Source organism: Crotalus tigris, unplaced genomic scaffold, assembly GCF_016545835.1.
Source record: "Crotalus tigris isolate CLP2741 ecotype Arizona unplaced genomic scaffold, ASM1654583v1 scf7180000018938.1368258, whole genome shotgun sequence".
Classification (NCBI taxonomy): Eukaryota; Metazoa; Chordata; class Lepidosauria; order Squamata; family Viperidae; genus Crotalus; species Crotalus tigris.
Window position 1 is genome coordinate 767,768 of NW_024097283.1, and position 19,094 is coordinate 786,861.

At 40.2% G+C, this 19,094-nt stretch overlaps 2 protein-coding genes across 2 annotated transcripts in view; one reads left to right on the forward strand and one right to left on the reverse strand.

Annotated features, from left to right (window-relative positions):
- Window positions 1–6,200, forward strand: part of RNF2 (ring finger protein 2) — a 41,789-nt gene extending 35,589 nt beyond the window's left edge. Inside the window, exons 5-7 of the mRNA XM_039357633.1 lie at window positions 1,841–2,113; window positions 2,339–2,510; window positions 6,099–6,200. Coding sequence (XP_039213567.1) covers window positions 1,841–2,113; window positions 2,339–2,510; window positions 6,099–6,200 — 547 coding nt within the window. The remainder of the gene's footprint in view (window positions 1–1,840; window positions 2,114–2,338; window positions 2,511–6,098) is intronic.
- Window positions 6,201–14,303: 8,103 nt separating this feature from the next.
- Window positions 14,304–19,094, reverse strand: part of TRMT1L (tRNA methyltransferase 1 like) — a 30,789-nt gene continuing 25,998 nt past the window's right edge. Inside the window, exons 12-16 of the mRNA XM_039357616.1 lie at window positions 18,561–18,639; window positions 17,274–17,440; window positions 15,676–15,735; window positions 15,045–15,171; window positions 14,304–14,860 (exon numbers count right to left, since the gene is read on the reverse strand). Of these exons, the coding sequence (XP_039213550.1) occupies window positions 14,635–14,860; window positions 15,045–15,171; window positions 15,676–15,735; window positions 17,274–17,440; window positions 18,561–18,639 (659 nt within the window). The 3' untranslated portion in view covers window positions 14,304–14,634. The remainder of the gene's footprint in view (window positions 14,861–15,044; window positions 15,172–15,675; window positions 15,736–17,273; window positions 17,441–18,560; window positions 18,640–19,094) is intronic.

Here is a 19,094-nt window from a genome sequence, read left to right on the forward strand (position 1 = left end):
CGCACAGCGGAATTCCGTCGCTCGGAAGCGCTTTTCATATCCTTCCACCCCGCTACTAGGGGCCGGAAGGTCTCGTCCTCTACCATCGGTAGGTGGATTAGGGCATGCATCACTGGGGCATACCAGGCGGAGTCCTTGCAAGTCCCCAAGCATATCACGGCCCACTCCACAAGGAGTGCTGCCACCTCAGCAGCATGGGCCATGCAGGCTTCTATTGAAGAGGTATGCAGGGCAGCCACTTGGGCCTCGCCCTCTCCATTCATTCGTCATTACAAAATCGACAAGTACTCCTCTGCAGAGGCCTCCTTCGGTAGGAGGGTTCTCCAGCAGGTTCTAGACCAAAGTTACACACGGGACCAGTCTATTCCCCAACCCAAGGGACAATAGGCTTTGGTATGTCCCACTGCGTGGATTATCCATCTCCAGTGCTGGAGAAGGGGCGTTGACTTACCTGAACGCCTTTTCTCAGCACGGAGATGGATAATCCACACCCACCCTTATAGACTAGGATAATAGGGTATATTTAGTGGAGCCAAAACGTCTTACTGTCAGTCAATGGCTGCGCTCGAGTCAAGACTGAAGAATCATGGTCCAGGACTGGGCGTGGCAACTTTGGCTGACTGATCTGATTGGCCAGGAATACAGTCTCAACCCACTGCGTGGATTATCCATCTCCGTGCTGAGAAAAGGGTTCAGGTAAGTCAACGCCCCTTCCACTGGTTAATTGTTCTGTCAGGAAGTTTCTCCTTAGTTCTAGGTTGCTTCTCTCCTTCATTAGTTTCCATCCGTTGTTTCTTGTCCTGCCTTCAGGTGCTTTGGAGAATAGCTTGACTCCTTCTTCTTTGTGACAGCCCCTGAGATATTGGAACACTGCTATCATGTCCCCCCTCATCCTTCTCTTCGTTAAACTAGACATACCCAATTCCAGGAATCTTATATGTTTTAGCCTCCAGTCCCCTAATCATCTTTGTTGCTCTTCTCTGTACTCTTTCTAGAGTCTCAGCATCTTTTTTACATCGTGGTGACCAAAACGCGCTCTACATGGGGCTACCCTTGAAAAGTATTCGGAGACTACAGTTGGTCCAGAATGCAGCCATGCGAGTGATAGTGGGTGCTCCTCGATACACCCACGTTACACCTATCTTCCGTGAGCTGCACTGGTTGCCTATTGGTCTCCGGGTCCAATTCAATTTATTACCTTTAAAGCCCTATATGGCTCAGGGCCTGGCTATTTGCGAGACTGCCTACTACCTCATAGTTCCCTTCGTCCGGTTAGATCCCACAGGCTGGGCCTCCTTCAGGTCCCGTCGGCCAAGCAGTGCCATTTGGCGGGGCCGCGGAGGAGGGCTTTCTCTGTGATGGCGCCCACGTCTTGGAACCAGCTCCCCCCGGAGATTAGGACTGCTCCCACACTGTTGGTTTTCCGTAAGCTGCTTAAGACCTAGCTTTTCCAGGAGGCCTGGGGTTTATAAAATCTGACCCCTGGATGACTGTTTTTGTACTGTTTGTTTTGTTATGTTTTATGTGTTTTTATTGTTAGCCGCCCAGAGTCCTCTGGGAGTGGGGCGGCTTATAAATTTTAAAAATAAAATAAATAAATAAAATAAAACTGGACGCAGTATTCCAAGTGTGGCCTTACCAAGGCATTGTAAATGCATTAATGTATTAATGTATTAATACTACTACCGTTTCAATACTACAGCTATATAATGGTGATGGAGGGTTTTATGTTGGATATGTGTAATTAATGAAAAAAATAATCATAGGGTGGACAAAATTTGCTAACTGACACAAAGACTCTGAAAATGAACTTGGATTATTTCTTGATTGTGCTAACTAGGTTACAGAGAGGCAAGAAGCAACAGATAGAGAATGGCAGTGGAGCAGAAGACAATGGTGACAGTTCGCATTGTAGTAATGCTTCAACCCACAGTAATCAGGAGGCTGGACCAAGTAACAAAAGAACCAAAACGTCTGATGATTCTGGGCTTGAACTGGACAATAACAATACAACAGTTGCCATAGACCCAGTACTGGATGGTGCAAGTGAAATAGAATTAGTTTTCAGACCCCATCCTACGCTTATGGAAAATGATGACAGTGCACAGACAAGGTAAGCAGTGATTCATTTTTATTTTAGAAGGAATACCGAATATGGTAGTAGATGAATCCAGTTAAATATTGTAGGCTCTGTATGAGTTGATGTAGAATAAACAATAGAAAATACTGGATTGTGTTTACGTATCTGTAGGATTGTTTTGCTCGTAAGACTTTCTATATCTGTTAATCTTACTTCTTGTAACCTGTAGCTACATAAACCCTCTTTGCTTTTGTACAGGTACATTAAGACCTCGGGCAATGCCACTGTTGATCACTTGTCTAAGTACCTAGCTGTGAGGCTAGCCTTAGAAGAACTTCGGAGCAAAGGAGAGTCTAATCAAATGAATCTTGAAACAGCCAGTGAGAAGCAATACACAATTTATATTGCTACAGCTAATGGCCAATTCACCGTGAGTAACTGTTTGAGCAAAAATGCAGTTGGGAAAAGGCATTGTTTCAAAATAAATTTGAATTCTATTCAGAATGTCATTATGCCCAGGGCTAAACATACAGAGGTAGAGCAAATAAGGCATGCTGTCAGGTGTGTCTAAAAGGTATAATCTATATACCCGGGCTTAACCCTCTGTGTGGAAAATTTCTGAAAAGGACTTTTTTCTGTTTGATTTCACTTGTGCTAACATAGTTATTTATGCATGCATTACAGTGTGAGCTTGGGGGGGGGATGCACATGTGCATATGTTGCTAAAAAAAAAACATGAGGAAAATCTAGTTTCAGATCATTGTTGATTCGTTTCTGAGCTTTCCTGTTCATCTCACTTTCTATACAATCCTAGCAGAATTATTTATCCCCTACCGTGGAAGGTGAACATGTAGAAAATATAATGCAAACAACCAAGTATTTTGTTGTACATTAAAGCCTCAACCATGTATTATCTCATAAGCCTTTGCAGAGAACAGCTCTGTTTCAACAGAAGCAGGGAGTACAGTTCTGACAAAAAGGGCAAAATATGTATTCTTGTCAGGTGGGGGAAGAAAGGAGATGAAGAATGTTAAGAGACTGACCATTAACAAAACAGAAACTTTTGGGGGGGCTTTTGGGGGAGGAGGCATGTAATTCTCTAGTCCACGAAGGCTAAAAATGGCAGTGGGATTATTTCAGTCTCTGCAAATATTCTTGTCACCGTGTGTCCAAGGTGGTTATCCTTCAACAAAGCAATTTTAAAGTTGACCAAAGGATTTCATAGTCTCAGAATAAACTGAGATTTCTTATAGCGTAGTATTTTATTTTTATATGGTTTATCATTGCAAGATTGTGTCACATTTAGCTACTGCTTTGTTAATAGTCACTCTCTTGCCTCTCCATTCTCACTATTCCCTCTTCTCTTTCCACCTCCTATGACAGCTGCTTGATGTTTGGACTCCACACATTTGATGAAGTGGATTAGTCTTTAAAATATCATAAAACTCTGCTGCAGAAAACTAACATGGCTAACCTATGAAAATGCTGAATATAAACATACTAAGTGAAAATGCTAGGAAACTTCTATTTGTATATCTGGAATCTTGATCTGTTACATGATGTTTAGGAAGGATGAAAGGTCTTTTTATTTTGGACTTTAAATATACGGCATGCTTCTTCCGACATCCTGGAAACCAATGGGAACTTATTGCTGTTTTTACAGTGCCTAAAAAAAGAGTCTGTATACTTTATTGGCTGCAGCTCCCTACTGACTGGCCTGCTATATCCACACATCTTTTATTATTCCCCCCCCCAGAATTAGTGTTCAGTGAATTGTGGGAACATACAATAAAAAGGATATTATACGGAATCTAGCTGATATATTTATTCATTACTGAACTATGTACTTAAAATAAATTACAGTGACCTTTAAAAAGGACTAAATCAGACCTAGCCTCCTATACACATTGTATCAATCTTAAAAGGATTTGAGGCTTCTAGAGTAAACTTAAATATATAAGGTCATATAGATCACGGGTCAGCAAACCGCGGCTCCGGAGCCGCATGCGGCTCTTTCAGCCGCCTCCTACGGCTCCCTATCCTCGGCCACCATGTGCAGTCTGAAAAAAAAAGTAGGATTAAAAAAGTTAAACCAATCAATTCAAACTTCTCAAAAGTTTGAATTGATTGGTTGAACTTCTTTGGTTTGTGGGCAGTCCCACAAACCACTTTCCTTCTTCAGATTGCACATGGTGGCAGCGGAGGAAGAGCCGGGAGGATTGCTGGAAAGGTGGCAAAACCTGGGTAAGGAGCCGCGGGTGGCCAGTGTTGGGATGCCTCTTTACTGCCCGGTGGGTCTCCTCTCACCTTGCTCCGCCTCTATTAGTCGGGGGGGTTGCCGGGGGTCTTGGTAGCTCCCCCATTCTGCCCACGCCTTTCAGCCGTCTCGCGGGTTGAGAGATTTCCCTGTGGCGCCTGCCCGGCCCTTTCCCCACTTGCTGCGTGGCACCTCTTGGCCGTCCTCCTGCTTCTGCCACTGCCATTGGACTCTCCATTATTTATTTATTTATGAATGAGACTTATATACCGCTTTTAAGTGCAAGCACTTTCTAAGCAGTGTACACCAGTAAGCAATATATTTACATTGCCCCCAACAATCTGGGTCCTCATTTTACCTACCCTGGAAGGATGGAAGGCTGAGATTGAGCCGGTGAGATTTGAACCGCTGACCTGCTGAACACAGTCAGCTAAAGTGGCCTGCAGTACTGCACTCTAACTGCTGTGCCACCTCGGGCCGGGCGGCCGCGCCCCTTCTCCATCCCCCCCGCTGCCACTGCTGCCGCCGGGCTCTCCACCACCTGGCACCACCTCGGCCCAGGCGGCTGCACCCCTTCGCCTTCCGCTGCCACTGCCACAGGGCTCTCCACTGCCCTGCCCCACCTCGGACTGGCAGGCCGTGCCCCTTCGCCATCCTCCTGCCACTGCCGCAGGGCTCTCCACAGCCCTGCCCCACCTCTGACCGGGTGGCCACGCCCTTCGCCTTCCACTGCCGCCGCTGCCACAGGGCTCTCCACCGCCCTGCCCCACCTCGGCTCGAGCAGCTGCGCCCTTTTGCCTTCCTTCTGCTGCCGCAGGGCTCTCCACCACCCTGCCCCACCTCGGCCCGGGCGGCCACGCCCCTTCAGCATTCTCTTGCCACTGCCACCACTGCTGGGAGTACCAAAGGTCCGGAGGGTTCCCTCCTGCTGCGGATGCACAGTGCCAGGGCTTACGGGGAAGGGGGTGTGGGTATATTCGGGGCCTAAAAAGTTTTCCAGGACAGGCTCGGGGCCGGTCCTCTTTCCCTGGCCGCAGAAGGGGCGGCGCAGGGTCTCCACTCGGGTGGGCGGGCGAGTGAAACCCCGAAACCTTTCGCATTTTTTGCAAAGAAAAGCATTTCGCATTAACTGGCACCGCAGGGGGTAGTCTCACGGCAATGCTGACCTTCTGGGCCGTGGTCCACCGGCGTCTTCTTCTGCAGGTAGCAAATGAGAGGCGTTTGTGTCTGCGACACTCTTTGGGAAGAGTTAGCCAGGACCTGTGATGGGACCAGCCCTGTTCCCGTTTCTGCCCTGGTTTGATAAATTGAGCTGGAAGGGAGGGGACACTTCTCCTGCCCGGGTGAGCCCAGAGTAGAGGTATTGTAACATTCGTTCTACTAAAAACAGGGCAGAGTTGAAAGTGCAGATTCCCAGCAGGTATTAAATCGGTCTGGATCAGCGCTTCTCAACTGCAGCAACATTCGGCCCGGGGGAGGGGGAGCTGGACGGGGACAGGGCCAGTGCATGTGTTGCCTTAGGCTCCACTTACAAACAAGCCCCTTACGACCCACCACATAACCTACAGCTGCTTTTCCTTTGGAACTGAAATATCGATTTATGTTAGGCTATTCATAGACAGGAGTGAGTGTTGTTTACGAACTGTGATTTGTTAGTGTTTGGTAATTTTCTAGTTGTTATTTTTTTTGTTAATTCATTTTCAAATGGCAATAACACTTTTCTATTTTTAACTTTGTTACTTCTTTTGGCTCCCACTCTAGGTATTAAACGGTTCTTTTTCCTTGGAGCTGGTCAGTGAAAAATACTGGAAAGTGAATAAGCCCATGGAGCTCTACTATGCACCAACAAAGGAACACAAATGAGCCTTAAAAAAGGCTTTGAGTTGGAACAATACTTGCTTTTATAGCTTTGCTTTAATTTGAAGTACCATCCTCTGCATCATGGACAACTGCACATAGACTTGGATTCCCCAATGAATATCTCTAGACAGTATTTGGTGTGATACCTAACTTATATTTTTCTTTCTGAAGAACTGAATGATCAGAACATTCCACTGTTACTGTCGTATGTGTTCTTTTGATTTGGTGGCTCTTAGTTCATGTGCATGAAGTTAGTGCACAAATTTAACATGGAATGTTAAAAGGCTTTGGATGGGCAGACTCACTAGCACCTTGATGTACATTGACAAAGGAACAAGAGATGCTATAGTTCTGTTAATTATATATGATTAAGAGTAGGTCTGCTAGTAAGTAACTAATTCAGATGCTAAAGAAATAGCTGGGGCTGGAAGAAAAGATAGATTGTTCACAGCGGTACCTGAATTCTTATGCAATGCCCTGTAATGTCATTCTACTTTGTGAATAAAAAAGCCACCACATGTACAACACTGTCTTCATTCCCAGTGTCCATGGGAATGCAAGCTACTCTTTTTCCTGTTTTCATCATATTTAAGGTAAATTATTCTTACCAATTTCACATTATAGCTAAGAGAACATTAACTATAATATTGTTTCATAGCTTAATTGCAGTTTAAAGAGTGACTTAGAACTAGTTCTGGGAAAAGACTTTACAGAATGAGCATTTCTGAGTTCCAAATTTTGTTAATCACAGTTCATGGTGCAATCATATGAACATTCCCAGAAACAAGGAAAAAATATACTGATTTGTACTGATACGACTAAAAATAATAATGATGCAATATTGACAAATTTCTTTGACAATATTCTTAAACTTTCCCATGTCAATTAGGCACTTGTGGTAAAAATAAATACAGTGTGGATTGTAATGATCTTTAATTTTGATTGGATCAAAACTATATACTTACCTATCATAGCATCCAAATTTCTGTAAATCAGTTATCATCCATGACATAGTAGAAGACTCATCCTTCTGTGTGACTGATGTTGTAAAAAAAAAAAAAACCCTTCCTTTCACTGAAATGTTCCCCAGTACTCTCTTGAAAGTTTTGAATATGCTAAGAAAAGGAATGGTGCAGGAAAGTGTGGACTTGTAGGGGATTACCTTCAATATTTAGCAACGTCTTATGGTTGTTGGTCTAAAAATTATGATCTACTATAAAAGTCAAAGTCAATTACTGCAGTTGAAAGCTGAGAATATGCCTACTAATTCGAAAGATCTGATGATTGTACAAAAAGAAAAAGTTTTATAGCACTCCGTTCAATGTTAGAGGTTCCTGCATTATTTTACCACTTTGTGCCATGACAGTTCATAAGTCCACGCCGGGTTGGGGGTGGGGTGGGGAAAATGTATCATGTGTACTCAGTTTTGTTCAGTATTTTTGGTGTAATGTACAAACTATATAGCTTGCTAGTGCATGACCACTAAATATAATCACATTTCTTTTTATGTGAAAAAATGCTTTTGTATAAGCAAACATCAGGTGAAAAAAAAAACTTGCTTTGTGACTTATCCAAGAAATTGTTTAGCCCTAGATGCAGATCAAATACAGCATTCTGAAAAGATTGTCTGTCTAGGGAAGGTACATTGTTCCCAAGTTGGCGGGAAAGAATGTGAATTTTTAACTTGTTATGGTGAATTCTATAAGTATTTATATTTACTTAAATATATAAAGTAGTTGTTTTCATCAATAAACTGCACTGTGACTTTTTAATGGGTCAGCTATCGGCAGCTTTGAGAAATTGCCTATCCTTAGTGCCACATTTTCACAAGCAAGCTATTTTGGAAAAGTGACAATCTTATCATTAAATGTTACATCTCTCATTCCTGAAGTTCAGAATTCATTCATGGGTATATGTAAGAAATCCCAAAGAGAAATGAGAACCCGAACAGGTAATATATCCTCTGTGACTAGCTAAGATCTGGTGTGATTTATAATACATTTACAATAGTACTATTAACTCTGAAGGAGGTGAGAATAATCTCGACTCTCCACCCAGCCCTAACAAACCTGTGTTTTTTACAACAGCTTTTCTTTACTATAGTATATGGTGAAACAAGTGCTACAGAAAACTGTTGTGTTTATCCCATTTTGAGATTCCCTATCTGCACAATACTAGAAGCAGTAAAGGGTCACCATCTTGATCATTGTAATCATCCAACAACTACATGTTGACAGAAGCAGCTGATTATTCTTCCTGTGAAGGTGTAGGATTTGGAGGGACACAGATTCCACATTACAGTATAAACTAACTGTCCTTATATCTCTATGAATGTGAGTGCAAGCTTAAGTGATTGCTTTTGTCCTTGTGGTAATTGGCTATCCACTAACAATCATACTTGATGATGGCAATTTGAACAATTCTGATGGAAAGTGTGTTATTTTGCCTATTTTAAAAAGTACTTGGGAAACTTTCTGAAATGCCTAAAAATGATTAAGAATAATTTTGGAGGTTTGCAGGTTTGCACTTCTAGCCAAATGAGCTTAAGTTTACTGCAGAGATGTTTCTGCACTAAATGAACAAAAATTGGATTTTTTCCTCCTTCCTTCTTCCAATGTTTTCCTATTTTACTCTTTAAATTCTTCAGTGCTTTCTTTAAAATAAGATGATTTATGGCAGGGATCATAGTATATTCTAGAGAGGTTTTTAAAGATTTTCTTAACAGATTTTTTTTTTTAAAAAATCATCAATTTCAGAAATCCTGTTTTATAGCCAGCATGTTTATATATAGTGGCTACCAACATAAGCATTATTAGGCTAGGTTACAGTTTTGATCATCCACCCATTTCAGAGCTAGGCAGATGTATCTATTTTGGGGGGAGAATGAGAATTCCCTCTTCCCTTCCCATAATGGCCTTAAACTCTCCAGTAAAAATCCTCTCCTTTAGAGATTTTAAGTCTCCTTGAAGTAATCTATCTTCTGTCCAACCCAATCCCCTCTGATGCAGTCCCACTGGTGCTGAGCAGTCTATTCATAGACTGTCCCTGGAAGAAAACAAGCAGACACCTAGAAAAGAAGCATCATCAAAGGTCCCCCAAATAGTAATAACATCAAGTGCTCCTGTGATAGATAGAAAAGTACCCCAAACCCCCCCAGGAAAAAAAAGGCGAGTGTTGGTAACAGGAGATTCAGTTCTCAAGGGAACAGACTCAGCCATCTGTAGGCCCGACAGTCAATCCAGAGAGGTATGTTGCCTCCCTGGAGGAAGAATCGAAGATGTGGCCGAGAACCTAACCAAAATAATAAAAACAACAGATTACTACCCTTTTTACTACTACATGTAGGATGATTGATACCAAGATGGACCTGAAAACAGTATCAAGTGATTATGAACAGCTAGGCAAGAAGGTCAAGGAGTTAGATGCACAAGTAGTGTTTTCATCTGTACTGCCAATGAAAAGTCAACATCCCGTAAGAGAACAAAGGATTCTAGAAGTGGACCATTGGGTTGGTGTTGTCAAAAGAACTTTGGATTCCTGACCATGGTCTGCACTACCTCCATGATGGAATTTTGACAAGGGACGGGCTGCACCTCACAAAAACTGGGAAGATTGTTTTCGAAAAACGCCTGGCTCAACTTAATAGGAGGGCTTTAAACTAAAATTGAGGGGGGACGATGATCAAATTTTAGGCTCTCTAGGACCTAACTACAAGCAAAAATCCCTAGAAAACAAATACTGAGGCAAGGAGGGATGGGAAGGAAGACAAACTCAAACACCAAATAGGAGACATGGGAAGCATACCCAGAGTCAGACATAAAGATCTAAAATTGGAGACAGGGTGAACTAGAATTACTAATACATGAAAGTAGACATGATATAATTGGAACTACTGAAACTTGGTGAGGTGAGACCCATGAGTGGAACACACAGGTAGAAGGATATAAACTGTTTTAAAAAAAACATCCCATAAAAGAGGAAGTGGAGTTGCACTATATATAAAGGACCACTATATTGCTACAGAAATGCACGAGACCAAAGATGAAAACCACCTAGAATGCATATGGGTCAATATAAAAGAAAAAAAAAGAATGACATTGCCGTAGGAGTATACTATAGGCCACCCAACCAAGTAGAAAAAATATATGTACTTTTTGCTAACCAATTAAACATATGTAGGAAACACTACAATAGTAACGGGAAACTTCAATTACCCTGATATCAACTGGAAGACTAATTCTGCACCAAGTAAAAAATTGAATAGATTCCTGACCAAGTTAGCTGATAACTGTTGACCGAAAGGCAGAGGAGGGAATTAGAGGGACAGCCATACTGGACTTAATTCTCATGAACAGAGAATAAGTGATAGAGTTAAAACTGCAGGAATCTTGGGAGAGAGCGACCATGTCATACTGGAACTCAATATAATGCAAATACAAGCAATAGTACATAATTATATCAGAGTCTTAGATTTTAAAAGAGCTGATTTTAACAAACACTGAGAATTTGGGAAAGATTCCTTGGATGAAAATCCTAAAGGGGAAAATAACCCAAGAAGCTTGGGAAACTGAAAAATATGATCATAAAAGCCCAATCTAGCACAATACCACTGAAAAAGAAAATTAACAAATCTAAAGAAACCAGCATGGCTGCACAAAGATCTCTCTAATAAACCCAAAGATAAAAAGGACAAGTACAAAAAATGGAAAGAGGGACACATAACTAAGGCAGAATATCAGCAGATAGCCAGAATCTGCAAAGAAAAAGTCAGGAAAGCAAAGGCTCCGAATGAACAAAGACTCACAACAAAAAAATCAAAGATAACAAAAAAAGTTTCTTTCAACATATAAATAACAAGAAATAAATCAAGGAAACAGTCGGTTCACTAAAGAGAGAAGATGGCAAGGAAGTAACAGCAGGGAGAAAACAGAGCTACTTAACTGATTCTTTGCATCAGTCTTCACACAAAAACAAATTATAGCTGAACCCACCAAAAACATACCTGAAAAAGACAGACTAGAAATAAAAGCTAAAATAAACCAAAAAATGGTAAGAGGACATCTGTCTGATCTTGATGAACATAAATCACTGGGACCTGATGGACTACACCCCAGAGTTCTGAAAGAGCTGGCAGATGTCATCTCAGAACCACTGTACCACATCTTTCAAAAATCCTGGAGCACCAGGGAACTACCAGAGGAGTAGAAAAGAGCTGATGTGGTTCCCATCTTAAAAAAAAACAAAAAAACAAAACAAAAAAAAAAACAGACCCAGGAAACTACAGACCAATCAGCCTAACATCAATACTTGGGAAGATACTGGAAAAGATAATCAAAAAACAGATGTGTGAACATCTAGAAACAAAGTTATAACTAGAAGCCAGCACGGGTTTGTTAAAAAGAGATCATGCCAAACCGATCTTATTTCATTCTTTGATCAGGTGATTAAATTAGTGGATCAGCGGAATGCTGTGGATGTGGTACACTTGGACTTCAGTAAAGAATTCGACAAAGTAGACCACAACCTACTTCTTGGAAAGCTTAAAAAAAGTGGGATAGACAGCATCACCATCAGATGGATTTTTAACTGGCTAATAAACCTTATTCAAAGAGTAGTCTTTAATGGTGTAGATATAGTAATGGTACTACATCTACATGGATGGAGGTAGGATGGAGTACTGTCCTAGGCCTAGTACTCTTCAACATCTTCATAAACGACCTAGATGAAGGAATAGAAGGGAAACTTGTCAAATTTGCAGATAACATTAAGCTGGCAGGAATAGCTGACACCTTAGATGATAGGCTTAAAATCCAGAGGAATCTTGACAGACGTGAACACTGGGCCCTGTCTAACAAAATGAAATTCAACATAGAGAAAAGTAAAGTCTTCCACTTAGGCAAGAAAAACCAAAAGTATACATATAGATTGGGTGAAACCAGACTTAATAGCAGCAACGGTGAGAGGAGTCTTGGAGTCTTAGTAGACAATCAATCAATATGAGCCAACTGTGCAATGGCAGCCAAAAAAGCCAATGCAATCCTAAGTTGCATTAACAGAGGGATTCAATCAAGATCACATGAGGTAGTAATACTACTCTATAAAGCCTTAGTAAGACCACATCGAGAATACTACAATTTTGGTCTCCACACTATAAAAAAGATGTTGAGAGTCTGGAGAGAGTACAGAGAAGAGCAACAAGGATGGTTAGGGGAGTGGAGGCTAAAACATATGAAGAATGGTTGGAAGAATAGGGCATGGTTAGTCTAGTGAAGAGAAGGACCAGAGGAGACATGATAGTAGTGTTCCAATATTTGAGGGGCTGTCATAGAGAGGAGGGGGTCAACCTATTTTCCAAAGCACCTGAAGGCCAGACAAGGAATAACAGCTAGAAACTGATCAAGGAGAGATTCAACTGGAAATAAGGAGAAATTTCCTCACAGAACAATCAACCAATGGAACAGACTGCCTTCAGATATTGTTGGTGCTTTATCACTGGAGGCTTTCAAGAAGAGAATGGATTGCCATCTGTCAGAAATGGTGTAGGGACTCCTGCTTGGGCAGTGGGTTGGACTAGACCAGCGGTTCTCAACCTGTGGGTTGGGACCCCATTTGGGGTCGAACGACCATTTCACGGGGGTCACCAAACAACGCAGTCCGCCATTTTTTTTCCCTTTTCCTTAGCTGTGCTACTCCCTTTTATTCTATTGGCTTTTGAAAGCCAATAGAATAGACTCTCTTGAATAGAGTCTAATTCTATTGGCTTTCAAAAGCCAATAGGAATTGTCCAGGCTGTCTCTGCCCTGTTGAGCCTGCCAAAAGCCCCAGTCTGCAAACGATGCTGCAAGTTGTCTGCAGCGAAGGCGAGCTGTCTGGAAGTTTCCACCCCTCCCTGCTGAGCAACTACTAAAAATGTAAGTAAAAGAGGGCCAGGGGTGGGAGGCCAGCGGGCACAGGGAGAGTTGCTGGTGCGCGTGGGGCCTGGCGGGTGCCTTACCTCCCTTGGGCTAGGCCAGCTGGTGGCCCAGCCGGTGGTCGGCCTGCGCCGTCTCTGCCGCTCGCCAGCTACGCCTCGGCCAGTGCAGGGGGCGGCACCACGCATGTGCGGTGCTCCCAGGCAGGGAAAGTCCTCGACTTACAACCGGTTGGGTAGTCCTCGACTTACGACCGGTTGGGGGGTCACGGCATTAAAAAGGTTGAGAACCACTGGACTAGACGACCTACAAGGTCTCTTCCAATTCTGTTCTGTTCTGCTCTTTTTCCCTACAAGCTTAAACTTGGGGGGTTTTAAGCCAAATTTTCTAGGTTTTTTCTTTAAAAAAAAATAATTATGAAAGAGGACACAAATAGCAGCAGAACTTTAGTTTGCTCTGTTAGTTTCCTCTTGGCTCCATCCTCTGGTCGTCTAGCCATTCAATTCATTGGAAAAAGGAACTGTTTTTAATATGGTTCCTTCTGATTTTTTTTCTTTTCATTATACAACTATTCAAGGAAGGTAACTGAATTCTAGGAAGATGTGCAGAGATTAAAGGGTATCTTTCAAAATGAAATATTTCAGAAAGTGAAAAAGATGCTACTTTTCACATTTGAAAGAAATAATGAACTGCACAGTAATCTGTATACTAGCAATCCTCAAGATATGACTGTTAGGGTATGATTGTTCTTTGATAAAAGTCTATTTGATAAGAATAGGCCAATAATCTAGATCAAATTTAATCTAGATCAATCAATAATCTTAACTTCATTCTACTTAAAAATGACTTTCAAAAAGTATAACTCCAAATTACATCTAACATCAAGGACCATATTTCAGTCATGGGATACAAGCTTCAGAAGCAAATCTGTGTATATTGGGGAGGGGTAAGAAATTAAGAATCCATCTTGAATTTTATCCAAATTGTTTAGAAACTATGTAAGTGATGGGCATTTTATAGCAATAAAAATATTAAAATTCTGACTTCTGATACTTTTAACTACAAAAAGCAGTCAGTGGCAGGGCCTAGATTCTTAAATATAATCTCTAGATCAGGCTGGCCAACCTTCTTCCCCTTACATTTTTTTTGGAAGCCAAGTATTTGAATTCTTAACACTAATGAGTTGAGACTCAAAACAAATGAAAACACTTTAATGGTAGGTACTAGCTGTGCTTACACACATGCTTAACGTCTTTCAATTCTACATTGTCTTAAAAATATACACCTGAACAAAGAATTACAAGTCAGAAAAAGCAGGGTAGTTACCAAGTTTAAATGCAAGCATTACATGAAAAAAAATCCTGCTGAGCTGGGAAGTTAACTGTACATACGTGATTCCTCATCACTTTTTTTTCCCTGAAAAATTTGAAAATAGCCGAACAATCACAAATGTTGAGATGTAGGGCTCAGTAGATGCTGTCAACATAAATCTTCAATAAAAGACAGCAGGTTCCAGAAGGACCCTTTCAAATGCTCTCTTCTGCAAAGTCACCTTCCGTTCCCGCTTGGACATCCTCAATTGCCTGCAAAGAGCCATCTGCTTGTCCTCCTGTATATGTAGGAAGGCTGTATTTCACAAGGATAGATTTAAACTGTATCAAGGGGGCATTGGTACGGACACCCATAGGGTCAAAATGGGTTCGGCTTACACGATATCCGGCTTCAAACAGAGACTGCAAGAACTTATTTAACCTGGGGGGAAAAGTATAGGCATAAGGTAAGTGCCTTTAGCACTTGCTCTTCCTATTTTCCCCACAATTCCAACCCTGACAGATAGCAGAGAATATGACCGGCTCAAAGATACTTAGTAAGAGCAGGACCTGAGTCTCCCTATTCCTTAACATTTACACCATTGATGTTTTAAAATTGCACTTACTTTGGCATGTTCATTCCTTTAATGCTGTGCCTGTGGACATTATAATAAAAGGCAGGATGCTCAGCATTACTTTCTAACTTCTGGCGCTTTGCTCCATTTTGGTTGATTTCAACACTTTTCCTTTTCTCTGCAACAGAGGTCAAGCATCAGAACCTTTTAATATCTTGGTAAATATTTGCTTAGCAAGGGAAATGGTGTATGAAATATGGAATGTGCAAAACGTTAAGTGTGTGCTTCACCCGGTAATTACTGGTCCACGTGCATGCTGAAAGCATATGTTGGTCCAGATATAGATTTTCTGGCAGAATTGTTCTGGATGGCAGTAGCCCAGAAAAAAACTAGGAAAATGGAGGAGAGGGATAGATGGGCTGAGAGGTGTGCAGCAGCATTGCATGATGTGCCTGGATTGATCAAATAAACTTCAGAGATGCAGCTGAGTTGAAGAGCCACAAAAATGTTTGTTTTATACAGAGAAAGTTTCATGGATACCTTGTGCAAACCAAAATTAAGGTTGCTATCCCATTGTTTAATATTCAGTGAAAGTTTTTCTTGTTTCACTGATTTCTAAACTAGAATATCCTAGATAACTATTGCGGTTTCTCGGTATTATTTTAAATTGACAACTACCTACCATGCACAATGTAGTAATCAGCTGCAGCATCTGATGTCTTAATAAATACACCACTTTCTTCTAAAATATAAGGAAAACAATAATTTGGTCATTATAGGGAACAAATACATATTTGATATGATGAAAAGGCTGAGTTGGTACTTAGTACCTTTATAGTAAAAGGACTATTGCTCAGAACAGCACTAATTTCAGTAACTCATACTGAATATTTGGGGGCTGAAGTGTTGAATATATTTTCACATATTTTATTGCATTTTTATTTCGATACAAAATGCAATAGACTTCACTAATACTTTTTGTCACTGTTTTGATAAGGCCACTATAGCTATTTAAAATTGCTCCTTGTAAGTGAAATTGCTACTGAAAATACAGAGAATCTCTCTGATATTAAAGAAACAATGAGGGAAATCCATTTTTTTAAATTCTGGAACTATGTAATAAAAAGTAAACCTTCTGATTTCTGAAGGGCAAGTTATTTTCTGCTGTATGCCAAGACCTAGTACTGTTACTATCTCCAAAACAGATGTAATAAGAGCCACAACTTTCAACCTAAACGAAAAACAGTAGTATTGTGATTATAGTCATTGGTTGTCTCATATATCATAGAAGATACTTGGCTCCTATTAAATAATCAGGGCAATATGTATAAGACACAATAATAGTGAAATAGAGAAACCTGAAGATTTGCTGTACTATTGAGTAGGGCTGTGTAATTATTTGGAGCATGAATGTAACACATTCCTTTAACTCATGGGTGTCAAACTCGCCGCGTCACGTAACGTGTCGTGATGTATCACAACTTTTTTTTTGCATTTCTGGAGCTGGGGTGGGTGCAGCATCCACATTATGCAACCGGCCCATGGGCCGGCAGTTGGACACCCCTGCTTTAACTCCTTAAAACAGCTCCATAAGGCAACTCCAGAGAATAGCCATGTGATCCCACTTAAAAATTGCTGCCATTTCAAAGAATTACATAGAAGTGCTACTTCTCATGCAGTTCAAAGCACTTTTAAGAAATCCCTAACCTACAAATCTTACTACTCTACTCAATAAGGAGGGCTGAGAAAATATCTACAGACCCCTCACACCCTGGACATAAGCTGTTTCAATTCCTCCTCTTGGGACACTGCTACAGGGCACTACATGCCAAAACAACCAGACACGGATATCTTTTCTTCCCTTGTGCCAGCATTCTGCTGAAGTAGTCTTCTGTCTATTTATCTATGCAATATGGATGTATTACTAGTATCCTTCTAATCATTTCTACTACTATTATTGGTAGTATTATTATGATTATTGTTTTGCATATACACTGAAAGTTTATGCACTGGCAACAAATTCCTTGTGTGTCTAATCGCACTTGGCCAAATAAAGTTTTTTATTTCTATTTCTATTCCTACTTGATAACATACTACTTCATGGGCATTTTAACTTTTTGCAAAAATGAACACCACTAATTTATTTTTCTTCCTCACATAAGAAGTCAATAACAAGCAGAACACAAAGCCTGATTTAAAGCCCCTTATTGGGTTTGTATATTAAATTGGAATTTTTTACAAATTACTAAACATTTATTTAACATCATCATGCCTTCTTACCTTGTTTACTCTGACCAGTGGGAGCATGAATTGAAAACTGTTTCAGTGTTGTGCATTCTGCCTCACAGATCAGTGTTTTTAGAAGTGCCTGGATGTCTTCTAGGCCGTACTGAACTGCTTCAAACAGCATTCTTCTAAGAAATCCTGTATTGAAGAGGGATCCTGACCTACAATACAAGAAAACTATAGAATGTCATGGAGAAATTTATTTTAAAATGAGAGAGTAATTATTTTAGAAAAAAAATATCATGGGGTGATATTGCTAATGTTCATTTCCCAGATTTTAAAGGGATTTAAAGAATTTGAAATATATTTAGATTTCTCTTTTGCAAACAACATATTCAGAAAGCTAATTAGTGGAGGGGGGAAAGATCCTGGCCTGTTTCCCAAACAATAATATTTTATTGTTCCCAACAAAAATAAAAACTGGGTTAAAAAAAAAGTGTACTTAGCCTATTTCTCCTAGTAAATCTTTAAAAAGGAGGGCATCTAATAGTTAGGAAAACTACATTCTAGTTATGCACATCCAAAATTATGTAGGAAATATGTTTGCACTTTTTTTTTAACAAAAGTCCAAACTGTGTAACCAGAAATTTACCTTACAATGATCATGCAAATGTTTTTATCTATTTCCTCTTTTGCTTCTAATAACCACACACAACATTTTCAAATAGCACAAATCTCTTCTGGAGTGCAATAAGTAACATTTTAGGTAAAAATAAATCTGACTGATTTCAGATTGATTCTGATATAGCAGTAAATTAGAATGTAGTAATAACAGACAGCCAACCAGAAATGTTCTTTGAGATTCATTGAGCTTCAGTGTTAATGTCTTATTGGGCAATGAGGAAGCCGTGGAAGAGAAACAAAGAGGCATATGGGTGAAAAATCTGGATTAACAACAGAAAAACCAGGAATATTCAGATGAATAACTAAAAATGGTACATTACATAAATTTAGAGTGCACCGTAGTGTTCAGTTAAAGCCAATGAAAAGAGTTCCCCTAAAGAACTATTTGATTGTACAATGAAAAATACAATATCCAACAAAGAGAAAGTAAATGTGAGATTATTTTGATTTTTTTTTTGCATAGCCTTGGTTAAAAGATCTTGCATCTATCTAATTAGAAGAGATTTTAACTACATTTACTTCCAAGTAAGTAAAAAAGGGATTGCACTTTAGATGCTAGATATGGGCAAGAGTATTTTATTAATGTAATATACATCCTTCGCAATCTAATTTTCATTCTTATCCCGAAGTGAGAAGAGACTCAAAAAGAATACTTACCACAAAGGTCCCAGTTCAACTGCTGTCTTCCCAGTCATTTGGCTATGGCAGTCACATGGGAGCTGCCAGTAAGGATTGTCTGTGAAAAAGAAACAGCAAAACATATTTTTTTCTAGATCTGAGTGATATATAATTTATAAATGTTATGGAAATTGTAATGTTAATAAATTAAAAGTCATTATAATTGCAAAAGTAATTTGTTCTGGCTGTTACTAAACACCATAATTTCAGAAATGGGTGAATTAATCCCTGCAGGCATGCATAAAATATGAGTTTATATTACAGCTTATTTCCTCTGATAATTCTCCTAAATTTGATGGGGAGCTGAAGTTCAAGTGTAATAATAGCATTAACACTTGAACAATGAGATTTATTTATTTTATTTATTTATGAGACTTATATACCGCTTTAAGTGCGAGTACTCTCTAAGCGGTGTACACCAGTAAGCAATGTATATATATATATTTACATTGCCCCCAACAATCTGGGTCCTCATTTTACCTACCCCGGAAGGACGGAAGGCTGAGTCAACCT